The sequence below is a fragment of the Astyanax mexicanus genome, chromosome 24 (genome assembly GCF_023375975.1).
Source record: "Astyanax mexicanus isolate ESR-SI-001 chromosome 24, AstMex3_surface, whole genome shotgun sequence".
NCBI lineage: Eukaryota > Metazoa > Chordata > Actinopteri > Characiformes > Acestrorhamphidae > Astyanax > Astyanax mexicanus.
This window is the reverse complement of record NC_064431.1, coordinates 15,802,102-15,822,780: the sequence shown is the minus strand read 5'-3', so window position 1 is coordinate 15,822,780 and position 20,679 is coordinate 15,802,102. Positions and strand designations below refer to the sequence as shown.

The 20,679-nt window shown below is 36.2% G+C and overlaps 2 protein-coding genes and 1 long non-coding RNA gene across 3 annotated transcripts in view; all 3 read right to left on the bottom strand.

Moving 5' to 3' along the window:
* nckap1l (NCK associated protein 1 like) overlaps positions 1–855 on the bottom strand; it is a 29,677-nt gene extending 28,822 nt beyond the window's left edge. The window contains exon 1 of the mRNA XM_007248358.4: positions 673–855. Within this exon, the coding sequence (XP_007248420.1) occupies positions 673–762 (90 nt within the window). The 5' untranslated portion in view covers positions 763–855. The remainder of the gene's footprint in view (positions 1–672) is intronic.
* The window catches only part of LOC125787471 (uncharacterized), a 241,440-nt gene extending 226,153 nt beyond the window's left edge, over positions 1–15,287 (bottom strand). The window contains exon 1 of the long non-coding RNA XR_007429346.1: positions 15,186–15,287. This is a non-coding gene — a long non-coding RNA (uncharacterized LOC125787471). The remainder of the gene's footprint in view (positions 1–15,185) is intronic.
* Positions 5,536–12,751, bottom strand: sp1 (sp1 transcription factor). Its single transcript, XM_007248357.4, has 6 exons — positions 12,645–12,751; positions 11,807–11,880; positions 9,040–10,372; positions 8,604–8,745; positions 7,705–7,898; positions 5,536–7,001 (listed from the first exon to the last, which is right to left on the bottom strand). The coding sequence occupies exons 1-6, from the start codon at positions 12,649–12,651 to the stop codon at positions 6,718–6,720; spliced, it is 2,034 nt and encodes a 677-aa protein (XP_007248419.3). The 5' UTR covers positions 12,652–12,751; the 3' UTR covers positions 5,536–6,717.
* Positions 15,288–20,679: the final 5,392 nt, after the last annotated feature.

Genomic DNA, 20,679 nt, shown 5'->3' with positions numbered 1-20,679 from the left:
GCTAAGACATTTAACATGTTATACCGGTTACACACACATTATTGTATGTGTACATTTTTAATCACTTATTGATTCTGGAACTTTTATCTTTTTTCTGATTAGCATTGCAATCCTACACTTCCTAATGGGTGCAGCTCTTATTGTGATACTATTAAAGAAATTAAAATTCAGTGTTAAATAGAGAATAGGGCACTTCAGTTCAGTGTGTCACTGTCAGTGGGTGATATGCAGAAGCCCGACAGCGCCTGTTGGTTTCCTGTTTGTACTTCCTCTTTAATTCTGTGCTTTGAAACACAAAGCGAGAGTTTTAAAGCCAATCCAGCATGATTTTTTTTTATTTAACCTACAAAATAAGAAAATTTCGAGCAAGTTAATAGAGTTTACCTCCTCTTTTAATTATGTGAAAATTCACAAATATATATATACTTTAACAGGCCTTTGAGTGATGTATGTGTGTCCCCACAAAGGGCACAACAGTTTAAAATATAAAATATATATTTTTAGAGACATTTTAATAGTCAATTATTTTTAAAAATGGAGCAAGTATTTTTAGCAACTTCTTTTAACCTGCTAAAAAATGCACCTGCCCGACTTTAAGCATGTATAAAGTATAATAAGGCAACATAATGAGTTTACAGTTAATCAGATCTTCCAAGATCTTTAATTTCTCACCTTCTTAATGTGGTTCATCCGGATCAGAACTCCCTGACCTCGGTCATTCAGAACCAGGAGCTTCTCGGCCAGTTTCTGCTGGTACGCCATGGCTGTACCCGACCCGACGGACCCGGAGGACTTCTTCTGACACACACACTCTGATACACACACACACACACTCGCAGAGAGGAAGTTACCAACAGACAGAGAACCAAAACCACACTTGTTAAGGGTGGGGCTAATTATAAGTGTTTCTGTATAACAGTAGCCTCTAGACCAGTACCGGACTGCTTGAATGGGGTGAGGTGGATTTGGGTTGGATCCAAAATCTGCAGGAAGGTACTGTAGGTCTCCAGGAGCAGGGCAGAAGACCACTGGATGATCTAATCAGTACACCTGGAGGCAGGATCATTGGTTGCATCAATTATCACTAACTATCACATCAGGGTGCTCCTTTTTTTTGCTGTTTTTATCAAAAGAAAAATTCACACTGTTCTCATTTCCCATTATATATCGACTAGAGACAGATTATATCTGTCCAGTCTCATTTATTTTACTTTAATATATATTTGGAGTGCATTATTAGTATCATGACATTCTGGATCATTGACTTCTGTTACAAATCTGATCAAATAAAAAATATATATATATTTTAATATCTCAGTTAGGGGTGTGCCATATATCGTATTCAGTAATAAAATAAAATATTTTTATTTTGTTGCAGTGGTGTATTATTGATTTTTTTTTTTTAATTCAGTCTTTTAGTCTCTTTAATTCAGTCTTTCAGTCTCTTGTAGCCTTGGCCATCTTCATGTTGCGCAACAATTTGTCTTTTAAGATCCTCTTTTAAGAGAGTTCTTTGCCATGAGGTGCCATGTTGGAACTTTCAGTGACCAGTATGAGAGTGTGAGAGCTCTACTACAAATCTGCTCTCTATGCACACCTGAGACCTAGTAATAATAAAATAAAATACTTTTATTTTGTTGCAGTAGTGAATTATTAAAATATTTAATAAATATTTAATCCAATATTTCAGTCTCTTGTAACCTTGGCCATCTTCATGTAGCGCAACAATTCGTCTTTTAAGATGCTCAGAGAGTTCTTTGCCATGAGGTGCCTTGTCGGAACTTTCAGTGACCAGTATGAGAGAGTGTGAGAGCTGTACTACAAAATTGAACACACCTACTCCCTAGTAACGCACCAGTAACACTAACGAGTCACATGACATTTTGGAGGAAAAATTACAAGCAGTGCTCAATTCAGACATTTAGGGGTGTATTCTCTTAGGGGTGTACTCACTTTTGTTGCCGGTGGTTAAGACATTAATAGCTGTATATTGAGTTATTTTAAAGGAAGAATAAATTTACACTGTTATAAAAATTGCACACAGACTACTTTTCATTGTGTCAAAGTGTGATTTTGTCAGTGTTGTCCCATGAAAAGATACACTTAAATTTTTGCAGCTTAATATAATAGAAAATCTGCACCTTTCTCATTTTCAATGATGTGTCTACCAGACTTGGATTGCATCTGCTCAATTGTTTAACGCAATTTATTTAACGCAACAAGTTCTTAATATTATCCTTATATATTACCAGCCAGAATATTGTTTTATATTTTAGATTCTTCTTTTCTTAGATCATATCTTTGCACATTTTGGCATTTTTACAATCAGTTTTATGAAGTAGAGTCACTTGGAATGGCAAAATATGATATGATAAACAACAAGAATATTATGGTGAAACTGGCTCTTATCAGGACTGTCCCCGAAAAAAGAAGAGCAAGAGTTCCATCTGTTGTACAGAATAAGCAAGTTAACAAGTTAACAGCACCCCAGATAAGAGCCACCTAAATGTTTGTTTCTTTGCACTTTAGTTTTATGGTAGATTTTTGTTACAAATACATATTTTATACTTAATCAGAGTCTTGGCGAGTAGTGATTAACAAAATAGATATACAGATTTTTGAGGTTTACAATAACAATAACTTTTCTAATAAATGTTTTTTTTTGTTGTAGTATTTTCTTAAAACTACTACAATATTTTTCAGTGTTTTTTAACTTAAATATTTTAAATATTTGATTATTTTAGAGCCATATCACCCATATATAGGGTGGTAAATCATTCTCAGTACTGCAGTGACACTGATTAGCACAGCAGTGCTGCCTTAATGGTAATGATTTTTTTTATATAGCAATAAATCCTAATAATCAGAACGAATTAGTCTTTATGTAAGAAATGGTCAGTTGGCCAGTGAAATTCAAAATATGCCCAGAAATATACACTGTGTATCATAATAATCAAATTGCCCACTCGGGGTGTGCCATGTTGTATCACACACAATAATATTCAAAAATAAAAAATAAAAAAATCTATTGTGACATCGCAATATTTTTGAAAGCAGTCCATTTTGTTTTGCTTTTTTTTTTACCGTATTTACATATTTGTTTGTAATTGTTTATGTTTGCAGTTCATATTCAGGCACTAAATATTCTGCACTTTTCTTTTGTGGTACAATTTTTCCTACACTTATTTATTTTAGTTACATTTTATATTTTGTAACACTTTACACCCTGTATAAAACATCATTTTATACAGGGTCTTGTTAAGCTACATTTACGAAATATAGAAAGTAGTATAGAGTACACTAAATCAATGTTTTCTCATATTGTCAAAAATATCATTATCAAAAAATACCCTGAATTATTGTGATATTATTTTAGGGCTATATCACCCAGCCCTATTAACCACAACTAATCTAAAGCTCTACTATTTCTGTTCAAAGCTCAAAAAGGCTGAACAACAGCACACCTCACTGAGCACCTGTCTGTGTTCCTCAATCTGCAGGTTCTGCATTAATTACCCTAATTTAGAAGGATTCATCCTGTTTTTCTGCTTTTAAACTGTCAAATTCTGTTTCACACTCAACAAATATCTGTTTTTCATATTTATGTTCTCTGTGTTTATTTTATTATATCATTGCTCTGCTGGTATTTGAAAAAAAAAACCTTAAAATTTAAAGCACTTTGATACAGTTTAATTAAACTAAAAGTTCTCTCCTGTTCTTTATGATGCATCTCTCTCTGTCCTATAAACTATACGTGAGCTGATTGGTCACTGCTGATTCTCATTTAAACTGACTAATCAGAGGCCAGGGCTCTGTCCCAATTGCATACTTTACACTAACACCCCAGTTTAAAAGGTATATACTATATATTAGGATTCATCAGGTTTATTAACTTTATATATACTAGATTTATCAGGTTAGGTCCTTAAATATTAAATTACAAAGCAAACATACAGCTGCAGCACTTGTTTCTTTTCTTTTTATATTTTTCCAAATGTGAGTAGTCGTTCCCTTTTCTATTTGGCATTGCACTGTAGGACAATAGAGTTCATTGTAAGCCACACCCAAACGGATGTACCAATATCTCTATATAATCAGTACTGTGCTACTTTGTTTTGCAATCCTGTCTATTTTTAAAAACACAGTACTGATTTTTAATTATTGGTGTAGATATTAGATAGTGGTGGTGCACTTTGTTGTTAGATCCCACTGTTCTGGTTGGTTACAAAGAAAAGTTTTCTTTGACTTACATTTTATAAATATGATGAGTTTTTATGAAATTTGACTGTATTGTGATCTGTATCATATTATTATCATCTTCTATAGGAGTATACTCAACTTTTAGCAGCACTACAATGCCATCAATACTACTACATACTCTAATACTAGCGAGTATTAGTCAATAGTATGCAACAGGGATGCACACCACATTTTAATGCATACAGACAAAAAGGAAAAAAAAGGCTGCACTTAATTTTTTTCCCCTCAGATTTTGGCCTTTATGTAACAGGCAGACAAAACCAACTGTCTCTCTCACACACACGCACACAATTAAAAACAATAAAAATATTATTACAAAAACAGACCCCAAATATCCGGTATCACATGTACAGATTATGGCACGCTGGTTAGGACCAGAAAACTGATTTGAAAACTGGTTTATATTCCCAGAATCAACCAACCAAAATAAGAGTCTTAGACCAACATCACTGAGTTCAGTTCAGTTCATAGGTTCAGCCCGTTCACACACAATACCGCAATTTATAATGATAAAAAACATGAGAAAACAGATGAAAAATTATTTTAAGAAGTTTAAAAAAAAAAAGCAGGAAATTCTGAAGTTCTGGAGACTCGACTGAAGATCGGTGATGGTGAAAGTATGGTGAAGGAAGTGTGCTGTTGAGCTTCTGGAGAAAATCCAAAAGTTCAAGTGTCGTTCGTCTTCCTCAAACAGGAAAAAATGTTCTATTGAACAACAGTGAGTATTTCCCTTTATTTTAGGAGCTCCACACTTCTTATATATATATATATATATATATATATATATAAAAAAGTCAAAATAAGGTTTAAAAAAAAAAAAAATTAAATCTGTGGACGTCCAAGATCAATGTAACATTTATAGGATCAATTTTGCGATCATTTGAGGCTCAATTCAAAAATGTATGCTGTGTGTAAAACTTTATTAAACATTATTTTATCCATTTAACATATATAAAAATACATTTTTCACCTCAAAATCCTAATATCAGGAAAAAAAATTGAATCTCTTCTTGATATCCTGATTTTTCCATTTTTGCATATTGCAAAAACAATAGTTAGGATTATATTGTTACATTTTGTTACAAAACACAAAATGAAATTTTTAATTTTCCCTGAAATTCAGATAGTGAGGAGCAGGAATTTAACTAGAAAAATGGATAAACAGGTCTTCTGGAATAATCATGAGCTCAATTTCCTGACTGTTTGAGGCCAAATTCAAAAGTATAAGAATGGGCATTAAACTTTGATAAACTAATTTTCCGTATTGTTACAGTTAAAAAAAAAAAAAAAAAAAAAAAAAAAAAAAAAAAAACTTTAATTTGTTTTACCAATTTTCTAGTTTTTTTTCCTGCCCCTTACAATCTAAATTCCAGGTGGGGAAAGAAAAATATACTAAATGGAAAAAATATATAACAAGGTTTCACAATATATAACTTTTATGGTTTGATATTTCAAGATCAGAAAATTTAATTTATTACCACTACTACTACAACTACTGCAGTACAGAATCGTTCAGTCGACCAAAATGAAGACTCCGAACTTTGGTTTAAAGTAAATAAAAAAAAAAATGCTATAAACCTATTAATCATGAATAAAAATTATATAATTATAATAATAGTTCAACCAACCAATAAATCAATATTTCTAACAAGATACTGGAACAACAGTGTGAACAGGAGTGACCGCTCATTTCTTAATCAAAGATAAAGATTAAGATTAAGACTGTAGTCTGTGCGGTCGAGGGCGTGGACAGGTCTTAAAAACGATGTTCTCTTTGCGCGAGTTAAGGAACTTTTTTAATATAAAATATTTTAAGATGACAGACATAAACAAAGGCAAAAATCTCAATTCGCATAGTTTTCATGTTTAGAAAAATATAATTTATGTACAAAAACAAAGCTAGGCTGTCATTTAAATTAATGGCTATGACAGGTGTATCAAAGCATGATGGCTTGCATGTGTAGAATTTACGAAGAAAGGAAAAAATGAATACATAAGGAAGAAAAAAAAAAAAAACATTTACATTTTGACAAAAGATGATCATATTTCTTGTACACAGTGCTCCCGAATCTACAGCAATACAGGGCAGGGGGAACTGGGAGTCTGGATCTGGACCCTACCTCCTTCTCTCTACATCACCTCAACCTCGTCCCGTCCTCGCCTCAACCTCGCGCCCGACAGAACGGCAGAGCGGTGCGGCCCTGCGTCAGGCTACTAGGAAACAATATTTTAAAAAATAACGTAAAGTAAAAGCACTATGAGTGCACGTAACCACGGGAGAACCGCACCCCATTCTTCTACACTCATAATGTATTTATATATGTATAAGAATAGTCCACGCCGAACTCCGGACCTCAAACCCCAGACCAATTCAGGTCCTGCTCCAGCTGAAGAGTCGTCAGGTCTTTGAGCCGTAGGGTCGTCAGGTCATCAGGTCGGCGGGTCGTCTCCGCCGCTTTAAAAGCCGTTGGTGTTCAGGTTGATAGGCTGCAGATCTCCGACCTGCATAACATTAATGCCGCTGCTGGCTAAGCGTGCGATGCCCTCAGGAGACAGCGTCTCCATCGTGATGAGTGCCTGATCCGCTCTCACAGAACCATCTGCTGCCACAACGGCACCGTCAGCGGAAGCCACCACAACACCAGAGCTCTTCTTACTTGTGTGCGTCTTCACATGCTTGGAGAGATGATCGCTGCGCATGAAGCGTTTGGGACACTCTGGGCATGAGAACTTCTTTTCACCTGGAGTTACAATTAAAAATAAACGTAAACAAAAAGTTACAAATTAAAAATAGGGCAAAATTTGGAGCACAAAGAATTTTTATTTCCAATTTACTGAAATCAATTTAAATATATCTATTAACACAGTAACATAAATAACCTGTAAATTACCTAAAATTACATCTATTTCTAGGTTCAAACGCAGATTAAAATAAACATTTAAAAAGCCTATCTTATAACAATCACTTCAGTCTATGAAGTATTTTTTAGCTTCATAAATAAATGAAATCAAAGGCATTAAAAAGAGTTTATCCCTTTCTGATCTGACTGCATTCAGTAACAAGATATTGCATTAATTATGCCCAGATGCTCAATGCTGGAGGCTTTGATGCCAGTAGGTTAATACAAGTTCATGTGCTGTAGAAAGTCCTATTCTCTTCTGCAGGGACTAGACAAAAGACTGTGTGCATGCATTCGCACATCTGTATCAGCAATTGCTGCAACCTTAAACAGCAGAATTAGAAATGGTATACACAAATATTTGTACATATAGTGCATTAAAAGTAATTTATTAGACCTACTAACAGATATAATATTTAAATAGAGATGGTCCATGTGGGATTAGGCCTACATTCTACATTTTAGACTTTTAAGTATAATTATGTATAAGAACAATAATGATATCAAAATCCCAAAGTGCTCTTTTTAGGGACGCTGAACTGACCTGTGTGTGTTCTCTTGTGTCTCTGCAGCTCATCCGAGCGAGTGAAGCGCTTCCCACAGAACGACCAGGTGCAGACGAAAGGCCTCTCGCCCGTGTGCCAGCGTAAGTGTGCCCGCAGATGAGAAGTCTTCCCGTACACTTTCCCACAGCCGGAGATGTGGCAGATGTGCTGCTTTTTCTTGCTGGGGTCACCGCTGTAAACAGATCCAGACCAATCAGAAAACAAATTCATTACATTTACTAAAGGCATTAAGAGCAAATATATGGGCATGGTAATACAGTTTCACATTCAGAAAAAAATACAAATAAAAATTAGCTACTTTATATATTTATGGAAACTACACATTTACCTATTGTATATATTTTTTTTGATACTTAAAACAAACAAAAACGATAATAAAAGATAATAGTATAGTGTGGTTTACACCTGGCCGAAAAGTCTTTTTTAATTTTTTTTTATTGTATTATATCATCTCAGGGTAGTGTTACTGTATTATAATATGAGTGTGGGTGAGGACAAAAAAGCAACAGAGCGAGAAAGAGAGACAGATGGCGCAAGAGACAGAGAGCGCAATGTGCTTAACAATTTGGAGGAACAAATTTAGAGGAAAATGAAGCAGGACGAAAGTAGAGGATGACTTGATAGTTAGCTTGCCACAAATCAGCATTGATAAACAGGGTGAGCGGCCACATAAACACTTAACAGACAAATATGTGACGTCATGAGGGAAATGCGAGATCAAACAACATGTACTACAAGTGTACTAGGAAGTCAAATGTGTACCCTTTACACAAAACGCATTGAGAACAGATACAGCTTTTACAATTTACCGAGGCATCGGTAAATGTGAGTAGGCGAGTGAGTGAGCAATGAGTGAGTATTGTGGGTAAAGGCATACCGGCCCTCTCCGTCTTTGCAGTAGGGGCAGGTGCAGGCCTCCCTGCGGGTGCGGCGGCTGGGCTGCGTTGGGCTTGTGTCCAAACTCTGATCCAAAACTGTACAGTCGTCCAGACTCTCCCCGCCAGCTCCCCCTTGATCACCTGAACACACAGTACAATACAAGGACAATATATTTTTGTTTTTACATTTCTAAGAAAACAAAATCTAATTTGGATTAATTTAATTTGTAGTTCAGTTTAAAAATCCATCCCCACAATCTGAGAATCATTTATACAACATTGCAGCCAAAAGGCTTTCCCTACTGTTTCTTTTAATACTTTCTGCTTTAATAAATCAGTTCCTTTTTCCCATTTTCTCCCGATTAATTTCAGCTGCTAAATATTTTGTACATCCCTTATCATTCCAACCCACAACCCTGCAACAGTAATACTGACCTGCATTGTTGGCCACAGCGATGGGAACCCCTTGTATTTGGTGCATCTGCAGCCCAGCACTGGCCAGGTTGATGGTCTGCAGGCCAGGCAGCTGCATCGTGGTGGCGGTGGTTCCAGTCTGTGTCAGCTGTGGGAGCGAATGCACCGGCGCCAGTGTGATCTGAGCTCCGGCAGGACTCTGCAGCTGGACCGTCTGCCAGCTGACCTGCCCGTTCGGCCCGACGGTGCGCAGCAGGATGGAGCTGTTGTTTGGGATCATCTGCAGATTCTGGAGCCCATCTTGAGACAGCGTCTGTGTGGCAAAGACCTGCCCGCTGGCAGGCTGGATGGCTTGGAGAGTGGATGTTCCTTGGAAGAGCTGCTGGGGCTGAATGAGGATCTGCTGTTGGGTTTGTTGTTGTTGTTGTTGTTGCTGCTGCTGTTGTTGTTGTTTTCCATCTCTGTTGTCTGACTGTATGGCCTGGATGGGAATTGTGCCAACTGTGGTCTGGAAGGTGTTGCCCGTCAGAGTGTTAGCACGAGAAACCCCGCCGCTGCATGACATCACGGCTTGTGTAGTGGACGTGGTTGCGCTGGTGTGATATTCAGTGGCTGTTGAGACGATTGCCTGTTGGACAACCTGCTGACCAACACCTGAAGTTCCATCATCAGCTTTAGCACCAGCAGCCTGGCCAGCACTGACAGGAAGTAACGTTATGCCACCGTTGAGCGACATGGGCACGTTAGCCAAAAACTGTGTCTGACTGGGCAGAACAGTGTTGCCCAGTGCCAGGTTCTGAAGAGGAATGGCCTGCTGAAGAAGACCTGGCACAGTCAGGATGTTGCCAGCTCCAGTATTCTGGCCGGCCGACGTTGCGATGAGCTGCTGCCCACCATTGGGCGAAGACACGAGCTGAAGCTGCCCTGTTCCTGCAGCAGAAGCATCCTGGGTAGTCTGGGCAAACTGCAGCTGTTGCCCGTCCACTGTCTGGAACTGTGGAATGACCTGATACTGGATGTTGGGCATCACACCAGAGATGGTGGTCAGCAGCTGCTGGCCTTGTATGCTGGGTGCTGATGCCACTATATACTGCTGCTGCTGTTGCTGCTGGACACCGGAGGTCACGATAGTTTGGTTTTTATCCTGAACGATCTTCTGAGAGACGTTATTCCCGGAGGCAGTGGTCGTCTGTACACCTTGAGAAACTATCTGCCAGCCGTTGGTGGCGTGAGATACCTGGGTGTGGGTTAAATCATTCCGATGGACCTGAAGCTGCTGTTCAGCTGCGTCGTTCTCGTCTATCCGACTGCAAGTCGCCGCCAACAGGGCTAAAGGTGATGGCGGCTGGGCATCCTGTGGGAAGGAGAACCTCAGAATAACTTGATGCATCACATTTTTGATTTAGTAAAATGCAGTGTGGGATAATGTATGATTACACGGAATGTAACGATTAACGATGTAACGAAATATTGATAAATTGTGTTATCACAAAGCAACATAAAATTACGTAAAGTCCTCCAACACTTATTTTAGCTGTTTAGCATTTCCCAACACTGGTCCTAGGACCATTGCACTAAGCAAGTGGTACTTTTTTAGTAAAAAAACAGACCTTCTTAAAGGTTTTGTAAGACAAACAGATAAAGAGCTGTTTGTGTGGGTCAGGTTTTAAGAATTTCTATGTAACTAGTTTACAACATGACATCAAATTTTATTCCAGTAACTTTACATAATTTTTTCCAATGAAGGTGTAAACTGTATTCAAGGTGTAGCGAAATAATTAAAAAAAAATTATATATATACAAATTGTTCTTATTACAGTGCAACAGTGCAGAAGTAAATAAAGCTGTTATTGCTGATTAAGGAATTAGTAATTTCAGTGTTTAGCACTGAGTGTTTGTGTTTACATCATGTACAGCATGTGCCATATAATTGTCCCATATCTTAATCTCCAAATTTGAATTCCTTGGAGTTCCTTCCTTACATGACCGACCAAATACAACGAAACTTCTTCACTTGAAATTAAACAGAGAGTGCAGAGATTTTGGTACATAATAAATAGCTGGTTTAAGACTAATAATAAAAAACAACAACACTTGTCTCAACATATAGCCTTTAAATAACTGAAGAAAATTTTGTATTGGTGGTATAATGGAAAGAACTTGGTGGGGATATAAGCAAGGCGATATATTGCCACTGTTTAAACCAAAATCAATATTGTACAACAAAAAACTATATTCTTAAAATATGAGCGATTCTCAATTATGATTTTTAGTTCTTGTAGATAACTTCAAAATCACATTTATAACATTTATATAATACATAAGATTTCTTAATTCTTTTAAAGTAATAGTAAGCAGCCACCTTCAACCTTACATACAACTTTAATATTAAACATAATACATTTTAAATGTTGTCAACATAATACTAACAATTATTTAAATTTAAATATCCATTAATAAACTCCCAAGAAATATGTGCACTGTTTGATATATGCACTAAAGTAAATAAAAAATGCCTTAAATATGTATTTCCATAAATATATAGAGAAACCAATTACTTAAAAAAACTTAGCTTTAAGAAAACGAGGCTTGCAACGACACACGACTTTTACAACTGCATGTGTTATTTCATCCTGTTGTCTTCAGTATTAATCTACAATGTAGAAAATACTAAAGAATAAAGAATAAAGAAAAAATAAACTAAACGAAAAGGTGTGTGGTCAAACTTTTGCCTAGTACTGTATAACAGCTATAGCTATATCAAATATTTAACAGTTGTATTACTGACCTGGTCTGTTTTGGTGTTTCGCTTTTTACGGAAGTCTCCGTCGCCTTCTCCCATCGCAGCCATTTCATTTCGCTCTGTAGACAAGAAAATATATTTTTAAATCACTTGTATGGTTTACAACTGAGTTATTACTAGTCTTTAATAATTATTATTTAGCTTAAAGAGCAAATAAGACGTTAAACCACTTTTAAGTTGACTTGCTTTTGCAATAGTCCGTTCCACCTTAAAGAGTGCAGCAGTTCCATGGAACTGCTGCACTCTTTAAGGTGGAACGGACAATTCCAAAAAACAAGCAATTTTAAAACAGGCAAATGAAAGTTTTAACGACAAAACACTTGTAAATGAAGTAAAAACACAACAGATTAAATATTAAATAAAGCGATTTACCACCCAAAAAGCTAGTTATCTAACCGCTAGCTACCTTAATAAAGCCATTATGAAAGTTTTTTAGTACAAAAAAACTTAAGGTTCCTTAGCAGGTTAGCTCGCTAGCTAAGCTAGCTAGGTTAGCTAAACTAGCGGTAGCTACAGTAGCGAAGTCTCTGTTAGACACTTTAACTACCCACTCAGTTATTAATTATCCAGTTCTACACATCTAATTCGCATTATAACAGCCTCCGTTTACACTTATCAACTTTTAACCTACTTCAAACCGGTTTCTTCGTACTTTAACTCGCCAACTACAAATCTTCAGAAATCATTTCAGACACTTACAGTCACTGCAGACTAAACCTACCCCACAAAACCGCCCCGAAAAGTGCTTATTATCACGCCTACCTCACCTTAACTCGACTAACTCGTTAAAAACCCGCTTTTAAACCGAATTAACTCAACTTACCGCTCATTTTTTAACACGCAGGAGTTTCTTTTTGGACACACATCAACTTACAAACAACTCAACCGAACTCGCTGCCTGCCTGGAAATGATAGACAGGCGTGGCGAAGGCGGACAGCCAATCAAAACGCCCTCCGGTTTTATCCGAGCCAATCAGAACTGTGCCACCGCCCATGTAGGCCACACCTGAAGCGTTTTCTCGGTTATTATTTGTGTTATTATTATTTTATATAAATTAATACAGATTAATATCTAGTGTTAAAGTAAGCTAGGTTTATAATTAGCAGTAAAGTGTATTAAAACGTGGGATGACGTGGTTGGAAGTAGTAAGCGTATCCAAAAAAGGCGGGAGAACCGTGGCTTAGATTTGATTGGTTCCTCTCGTAGGAAGACTCCGCCCTGTTTGAGAAGTCTTGAGAGATTTTAACCAATCAGAACACAGAGAGCAGGTTATAGGAGCCCGCCTCTTCTCCGTAGCAGCCCTCTGTTACACCTACATGTATGTAGGTTACCCCGCCACCTGGTGGCCGTAAAAAAGGAAGAACCTGCTTTAAATGTTCATGTTTTAGTTTAGTTTTAATGTAATTTAAACTAAGAAAACTAATAAAATATCTACAACTAACTGAAATTGAAATTTTATAACATTTTTATTTTATTATTAGTCATATTATGATTAATAAATATTGATTTGAGTATCAATTTTGCTCAGAATCCAACCAGATAAGCACAGGTTTAGGGCAGGACTGCACAATATAATGTTTAATACTGTCTTTGCAAACTGCAATATAATTTATTTTACTCCAGTTTTACTATATGCACAAAGAGAAAATTAGATTTTGTGTATCTGTCAATACCAATCCCGATCTGATACTCTGGCAATGCAGTAAAAAAAAAAAAAAAAAAAAAAACACATCCAAGTTGTTATTTTTAAATAACCAATTTTTTAAAATCAAAATATACCACTTCATATCACATTTTAAAAGTATTATATTGTACTAGTCTATGCTTTTAAAGAATAATAATTACATACTATAAGACACATTACTATATTTACTTGAAAACATTAAAATCACCAGTGAAAATATCAAACTGTGCACGCATGTGTAAATCATGTGGCCTACCAAACATTCATAAGCTTTTAATAATGGATTATTTAAATGTAAAAAAAAAGAGTCATTGTTAGATTGGCGAATTTTAATTATATTTATATTAGTGGTGTCAGTGACATAAAAATGTACTGTATTAATCACCACAATATTAAAACCATGATATATATATATATATATATATATATATATATATATATATATATATATATATGTATATATATATTTTTTTTTAATGTCATTATTTCGCCCACCCATAGCAATATGATGCATAAGAGACTCCAAGTGGTCCAGAAGAATAAAGTGCTGCCACGAATCCCAGTCATGCACCTCGCTATCAGTCCGAGAGAGAGCACAATTGGTCTTGCTCTCTCTAGGTGTGTAGATGGCGCTTTTTTCCCACATCACTCCAAAGGGTGATATCAGTCAGCACAGGCATCTGTTGGCTCATGTATCAGAGCCGAGTCACTGTGCTTTCTTGTGACCGTGCTCGCTACTCGCTAATGCTGCATTTCCAAGAGGTGGTAGCTGGCTTTACATGTGTCAGAGGAGGCATTGCTAGCCATACCTGTCAAGTCTCCCGTTTTGGCCGGGAAACTACCGTATTTTACTCCTCTTTCCCGCCGTCCTCCCGTATTAGTATTTTCCCGTAAATTTCCCGTATTATACTAAATAAAAAAATATATATTATTGAGGAGACAGGGCACTGACCGCTCTCTTAACCAATCGTGGAGCCGATTCAAGGAGAAAGTCCCGCCTTTCAGGAGAAACAGCCAATCAGCTTACAAAGGAGGGTCAGTGTGGGAAAGCCCCCCGTCGCTGTGAGTTCAGGCAGCTAGTTAGAGCTGCTGATGTTAAAACATACATGGATATACAGCGATTTTTCTAAAAGAAAGGTAACGGTAGGCTAATCATGTAAACTGTGATGAGATTTTTCTGATAGCTGCTTAAAAATACAGCTTGTGACTTTAGAAAAAAATACAGCTTGTGACTCTAGAACTAGAAATGTGGAGAGGACCGAAATTAACTGAACTGATCAGGGGTGGAGTGATCAAAAGAAAGAAGTATTAATTAAAAATTATTGTGTAGGCCCCTTAGGACTAATTTTTACTGATGGAACATATCTGGTCCATGTCCTTTTAGTAAAAGCTCATGATACTATTTTTAGTTCACCTACAGTCATTTTGCAGAATTTGTGCACCCTTTGTTCAATTTTAAATCCATTAAATAAATAAAAAATATATCATATAAAAGAGTGCATTTATTACAAAAAGACATGAAATCTTATATATTTTTTTAAATATATAGAAAAGGGTATTTAATTTGGCTGTATTAAAAGAATGACATATGTAGGAATGTCCACAACATTTCAGATTCTGATAATCTAATTGTAGTGTGTAAGTGGTTCACTTGTGGTTATTTTAGATTTTTTGTAAACCCGTCTTAAAATGTAAGGGATACTGAACCTTCGTTGGGCTGGTGGGACGGCTTTAGGAGTACAGAGGAAAATATCCCTTATTCTTAAATCTAAAACTTGACAGGTATGTTGCTAGCATACCTGTCAAGTCTCCCGTTTTGGCCGGGAAACCCCTACGGTGGCCGAGAAAGCCCAACGCAGTGCAAATTGAAAAGCGCTGCAAAAGCACAAAACACATCCATCAAAATTACAACACAGGCGCAGCAAATAGAAAAACGCGCTGCAAAAAGAAAAACGCGCTGCAAATAGAAAAACGCGCTGCAAATAGAACCACAACACAACGGAAGTGAGTCACAACGGAATTTTCCCGGGGGACCTTAAAAGATGCTGTACCAGCTGTATACAAAGGACAATAAGTGGCAAACAAGCTTCTGAAAAGTAAGTTATGTTTATTACCTGTGATTACCACGGTTGTGTGCATATTATTAAAAGTTCTGCTTCACAAAACGCCTTGTTTGCCACGTATTGTCCTTTGTACACATATTGAAGTCCGAGACGTTACTGAAGACGCAGCTTAGCTGGTACAGTATCTTTTAAGGTCCCCCGGGAAAATTCCGTTGTGTTGTGACTCACTTCCGTTGTGTTGTGGTTCTATTTGCAGCGCGTTTTTCTATTTGCAGCGCGTTTTTCTTTTTGCAGCGCGTTTTTCTATTTGCTGCGCCTGTGTTGTAATTTTGATGGATGTGTTTTGTGCTTTTGCAGCGCTTTTCAATTTGCACTGCGTTGGGCTTTCTCAGCCACCGTAGATCTGGATATACAGCGATTTTTCTTAAAGAAAGGGAACGGTAGGCTAATCATGGAAACTGTGATGAGATTTTTCTGATAGCTGCTTAAAAATACTCGTCTCCGAAATAAAACACACAGATTAAACCTTTTAAAATAAACAAATTTACAACTTGTGACTCAGTTTAACTAGAAATGTGGAGAGGACCGAAATTAACTGAACTGATCAGGGGTGGAGTGATCAAAAGGAAGAAGTATTAATTAAAAATTATTGTGTAGGCCCCTTAGGACAAATTTTTACTGATGAAACATATCTGGTCCATGTCCTTTTAGTAAAAGCTCATGATACTATGTTTAGGTCACCAACAGTCATTTTGCAGAATTTGTGCACCCTTTGTTCAATTTTAAATCCATTAAATAAATAAAAAATATATCATATAAAAGAGTGCATTTATTACAAAAAAGACATGAAATCTTAATTTTTTAAAAAAAGAAAAGGATTTTTAATTTGGCTGTATTAAAAGAATGACATATGTAGGAATGTCCACAACATTTCAGATTCTTATAATCTAATTGTAGTGTGTAAGTGGTTCACTTGTGGTTATTTTATATTTCTTGTAAACCTGTTTTAAAATGTGAGGGATACTGAACCTTCGTTGGGCTGGTGGGACGGCTTTAAGCGTACAGAGGAAAATATCCCTTATTTTTAAATCTAAAACTTGACAGGTATGTGCTAGTAATCGAGTGAGTGCAACTGAGTGGGTGGAATAATCGGCATAGTTAAAAATAAAAATATAATATATAAATATAATAATATAAAAAATAATAATATAATAAAATAGTATAAAAAATATAGTAAAAAAAAAACAAAAACAAATCAAATGTATAGTTTCCACCTGATTCTGATCCTTTGAAAAATACCCGATCTGACCCCGATTTTCAATCCTGTTGCACTGTATTTTTTACCTCTATTTTTTTTTAAATCTCAATATATATTACAGATCAACAAATTATAGTGCAGTGTAAGTTTTCCCCAAAATCATGGGTGAGGCCATGAATATTAATTCACCGATTGACGTACACATGTGCTTTTACTGATCGACTAGTTTTTCTGAGGCTTTTCTTTTACCAGCTACTGTAGACAATAGAGGTTCAGGAAGAGTTTCATGTGCAGCATCATGTACAACTCAAAGAGACTTATTCTATTTCACAAAGAACAAGAAAAAGTGGATTTTATTGGAAGGAGACCTTTAAAATATGCTCGGGACTGAAGCCCCTAAAGTCCATGCCAGGTGCTGCCCCTGGGTGTAGATCACTAATCTTAGGTTTAGATTTAAGTTTAATGTTTGATTTTTGCAGGGATGGACGGAATTATGGCAAAAGAGAGCTTTAAGGGCTAAAAGGGTTTGATTAAAGTTGAATCTTCACTGTTTGTTCAGCTGTTGGAGTGAGGAACAGCAAAATACTGTAAAGCTGGTGTTCAGAGAGCGTTTGCTTGCTAGATTTGCCAGTTCGTTAAGTCAGCCACATGGGTAGAGAATGTCGGCCCCGTCCCAAATTACAAATATTCCCTACCACTAGAGCATTTCTAAAAAATGAACAAACATTTCTACAGTTATTGAATGTTAAATAAGGAGTTATTTATTCTAAAGTATTTCAGAATACAACTGAATTTAGATCAGATGTATAATGGCTTGTACATGTATTCATACCTCTTGAAGTGTTTTACATTTTGTCACATTACAACCACAAACTTAAATGTAGTTTATTGATATTTTAAGTGATAGACCATCAAAGTAGCACATAATTGTGAAGTGAAAAGATACAAGTTTTTTAAAATTTGAATCAAACAAAAATCTGAAAAGTCTTCAGCCCCCTATCACTACTTAGTAGAGACACCTTTCACTGCAGTTACAGCTGCAGATCTTTTGGGGTATGTCTCTACCAGATTTTTGCCTGTTCTTCTTTGCAAAATTGGCACGTTCTTTCATGTTTGCTGTGTCCTCTACACTTCTTATGTCTTTCTTTTAACAATCTTTTTGCGGCTTTCAACAATGCAGATTTCTGCAGCTCCTCCAGAGTGACCATGGGCCTCTTGACTGCTTCTCTGACCTTGCTCGATCTGTCAGTTTGGGTGAATGGCCATGTCTCAGTAGGTTTGCAGTTGTAAAATACTATTTCCATTTTTGGATGATGGATTAAACAGTGCTGCTTGGGATGCTCAAAGCTTGGGATATGTTTTTACAACCTAACCCTGCTTTAAACTTCTCCACAACTTTATCTCTGACCTGTCTGGTGAGATCCTTGGTTTTCATGATGCTGTTTGTTCAGTAGTGTTCTCTTACAAACTACTGAGGCCTTCATAAAAGAGGTGTATTTTATACTGGTACTAAATCACCAATCCTTTGGACTCTATTAACGAATTAAACAACTTCTAAAGGCAGTTGTATTTGGGTTTTATTTAGGGGGTTCAGTGTAAATAAGGCTGATTACTTTTGCACACGTTTTTATTTTATTTGTTTAAAAGTTTTAAAACCATGTATTGTTTTCACCCGACTTCACTATACTTCATTATGTGCTACTTTGTGTTGGTTTATCACCTAAAATCTCAACAACATACATTTAAGTTTGTGGTTGTAATGTGACAAAATGTGAAAAAATATGAACACTTTTGCATGCCACTGTATTGTGCACTATACTCGGGTGAAGGCACGTCATAGGGCGGAGGATGTCATTTGAGATGGTGCTCAAACAATGCTGTGGCCCATTGATGTTAAATACAAAAAAAAAAAAATCGCAGAGTTTCATTCAGGAGATTAAATGTAAGATGTGGATAAAAAGGCTATAAATATCTGTCTAAAACCAATATAAAATGTTTTATTTATTTATAGCAGACAATTGAAAAAAACAACAACAAACAAATCCATTAAAAATGAATCTTGTTATAGTGTATAACATTTATCATAGTTCTGCAGAAATGCAGTTCTTTGCAGAAAAAAACAAAGTGACCTGCTCAGAAAACAACTCTTTAAATACAAAGTGTATATGATGATTTAATTTACTTGTTACTTTTGTTCTATTGGTTCTATATGGACATGTTAATAAATACATTACATGAGTGAAAAAAAATCAGGTTGTAAACTGACTCAACTCAAGATTATTTTGGAAGTGGAAGGACGTTTTAATTCTCAAATTAATTATCTCGGGATAATTATCACTATTGAAAAAAATCAGGTGTTTTTTTTGTCAGCTGCATTACCCGCTCTGTCCTTTAGGTGGAACCAATACGCCTTTCACTGTTATATTTATCTTTTTTTAATCTCAGTCCAAGACAAAGCTTTAGTAGCAGGCCAGAGCGTCATTAGAAAGGTGTTTTAAAACAGTGCAGAGGAAGGATTTCACTGATAAAGTCGAGCTGTTTGTTCTTATTTAAGATAAACAAATTTTTTTGGACAGCATAGATTAAGGTGGATGCATGTAATGGTGTTTTTGTTCACTCCAGACTTTCTAGATTACATAAATGCTTATCCAGGAAGCCGTGTCTGCTTTTGAATGAAAACCAACCCCTCTGATATATCTGTGTAATTCAGCCCCTAAGGTGACGTCATGTAAAAGAAAAAATGCGTGGCTATGCCTTATTAAGGCGTATTAAGGCTTGGGAATGAGATCCTAAGGCGTGGGAACGAGATCCTAAGGCGTGGGAAGGAGACACTAATGCGTGGGAATGAGCTACTAGTGTGTTGGAATATGATATTTAAGGTATGGTAATAAGATACTAATGCGTGGGAACGAGATACTTAAGCCATAAGAACGAGATCTTAAGGCGTGGGCATGACTTATTAAGGTGTGGGACCGAGTTAATTAAATCTAGGAGAATAACAAATCTTGCTTTTCTGTAAATGAATGCTCATAAAGAAACTGAATATTACATCAAAGCTCCTTTAATGCAAGGGATAATCTTTAGTAAGAAAATGGAGAGTAAATTGATTTATTTTTATTTTAATCTCTGAATGAATTAGGAGACATGGTATAATTCTAAGTAAAATATTCTTAATTCTACTAAAAGCTGATTGAATCAAAAAAAAGACTACGCAGAGCTGTTTACCTTCTTTACACAGTCATTTTGTGCACAGCCCACAGCCTACGCCTTAATGGCTTCAACTGAATTATCTTGTTCTTACGCATTAGTATCTCATTCCCACACCTTAATGATCTCGTTCCCATGTCTTTTTTTCATAATGTCACCCTAGGGGGTTCTTAGTAATCCTTTCTCCGAAACAGAAGAAAGTCTGTTTCGATGTAAATTATGTTACAAATGATGCTCTGATATAATACACCGATGCTGGGTATCAAGCATTAAAACAATGTCTTCTCTGCTAAACATTTCAGCCAAAAAAAAAAAAACCTATGTTGGGAGGCTAGCTGTAGTATATCTAGCTCTCGACCAGCATAGGTTAGGTTAGGCTTTTTCTTTAAGATTGATTTTTTAAGGATTTGTTCAACATAAAGTAAAGCTATGAATTTCCATTACAGTAGTGCAAATCACACAATTGACTTTCAGCAATCTTAATTCTTGTTAGGCTTGAAGGGTTGTGGGAATGTTGGGGCTACATGACCCTTCAAACAGAGGGTTAAGAATCACTGGCAAGATGGCAGCAGCACAAAAAATGTAAAATGATTTCTATATCACAATAGTTTAAAGTGTACCTTCAATAATTGTATGGAAATTATC

What these genes read in the sequence shown, in the direction of transcription:
- sp1 (XM_007248357.4), bottom strand. An exon ending in CGCTGTGGCCAACAATGCAG is followed by an intron (nt 8,746 to 9,039) that starts GTCAGTATTACT and finishes CTGTGTGTTCAG; the next exon opens with GTGATCAAGGGGGAGCTGGC. An exon ending in TGCAAAGACGGAGAGGGCCG is followed by an intron (nt 7,899 to 8,603) that starts GTATGCCTTTAC and finishes ATCTGTTTACAG; the next exon opens with CGGTGACCCCAGCAAGAAAA.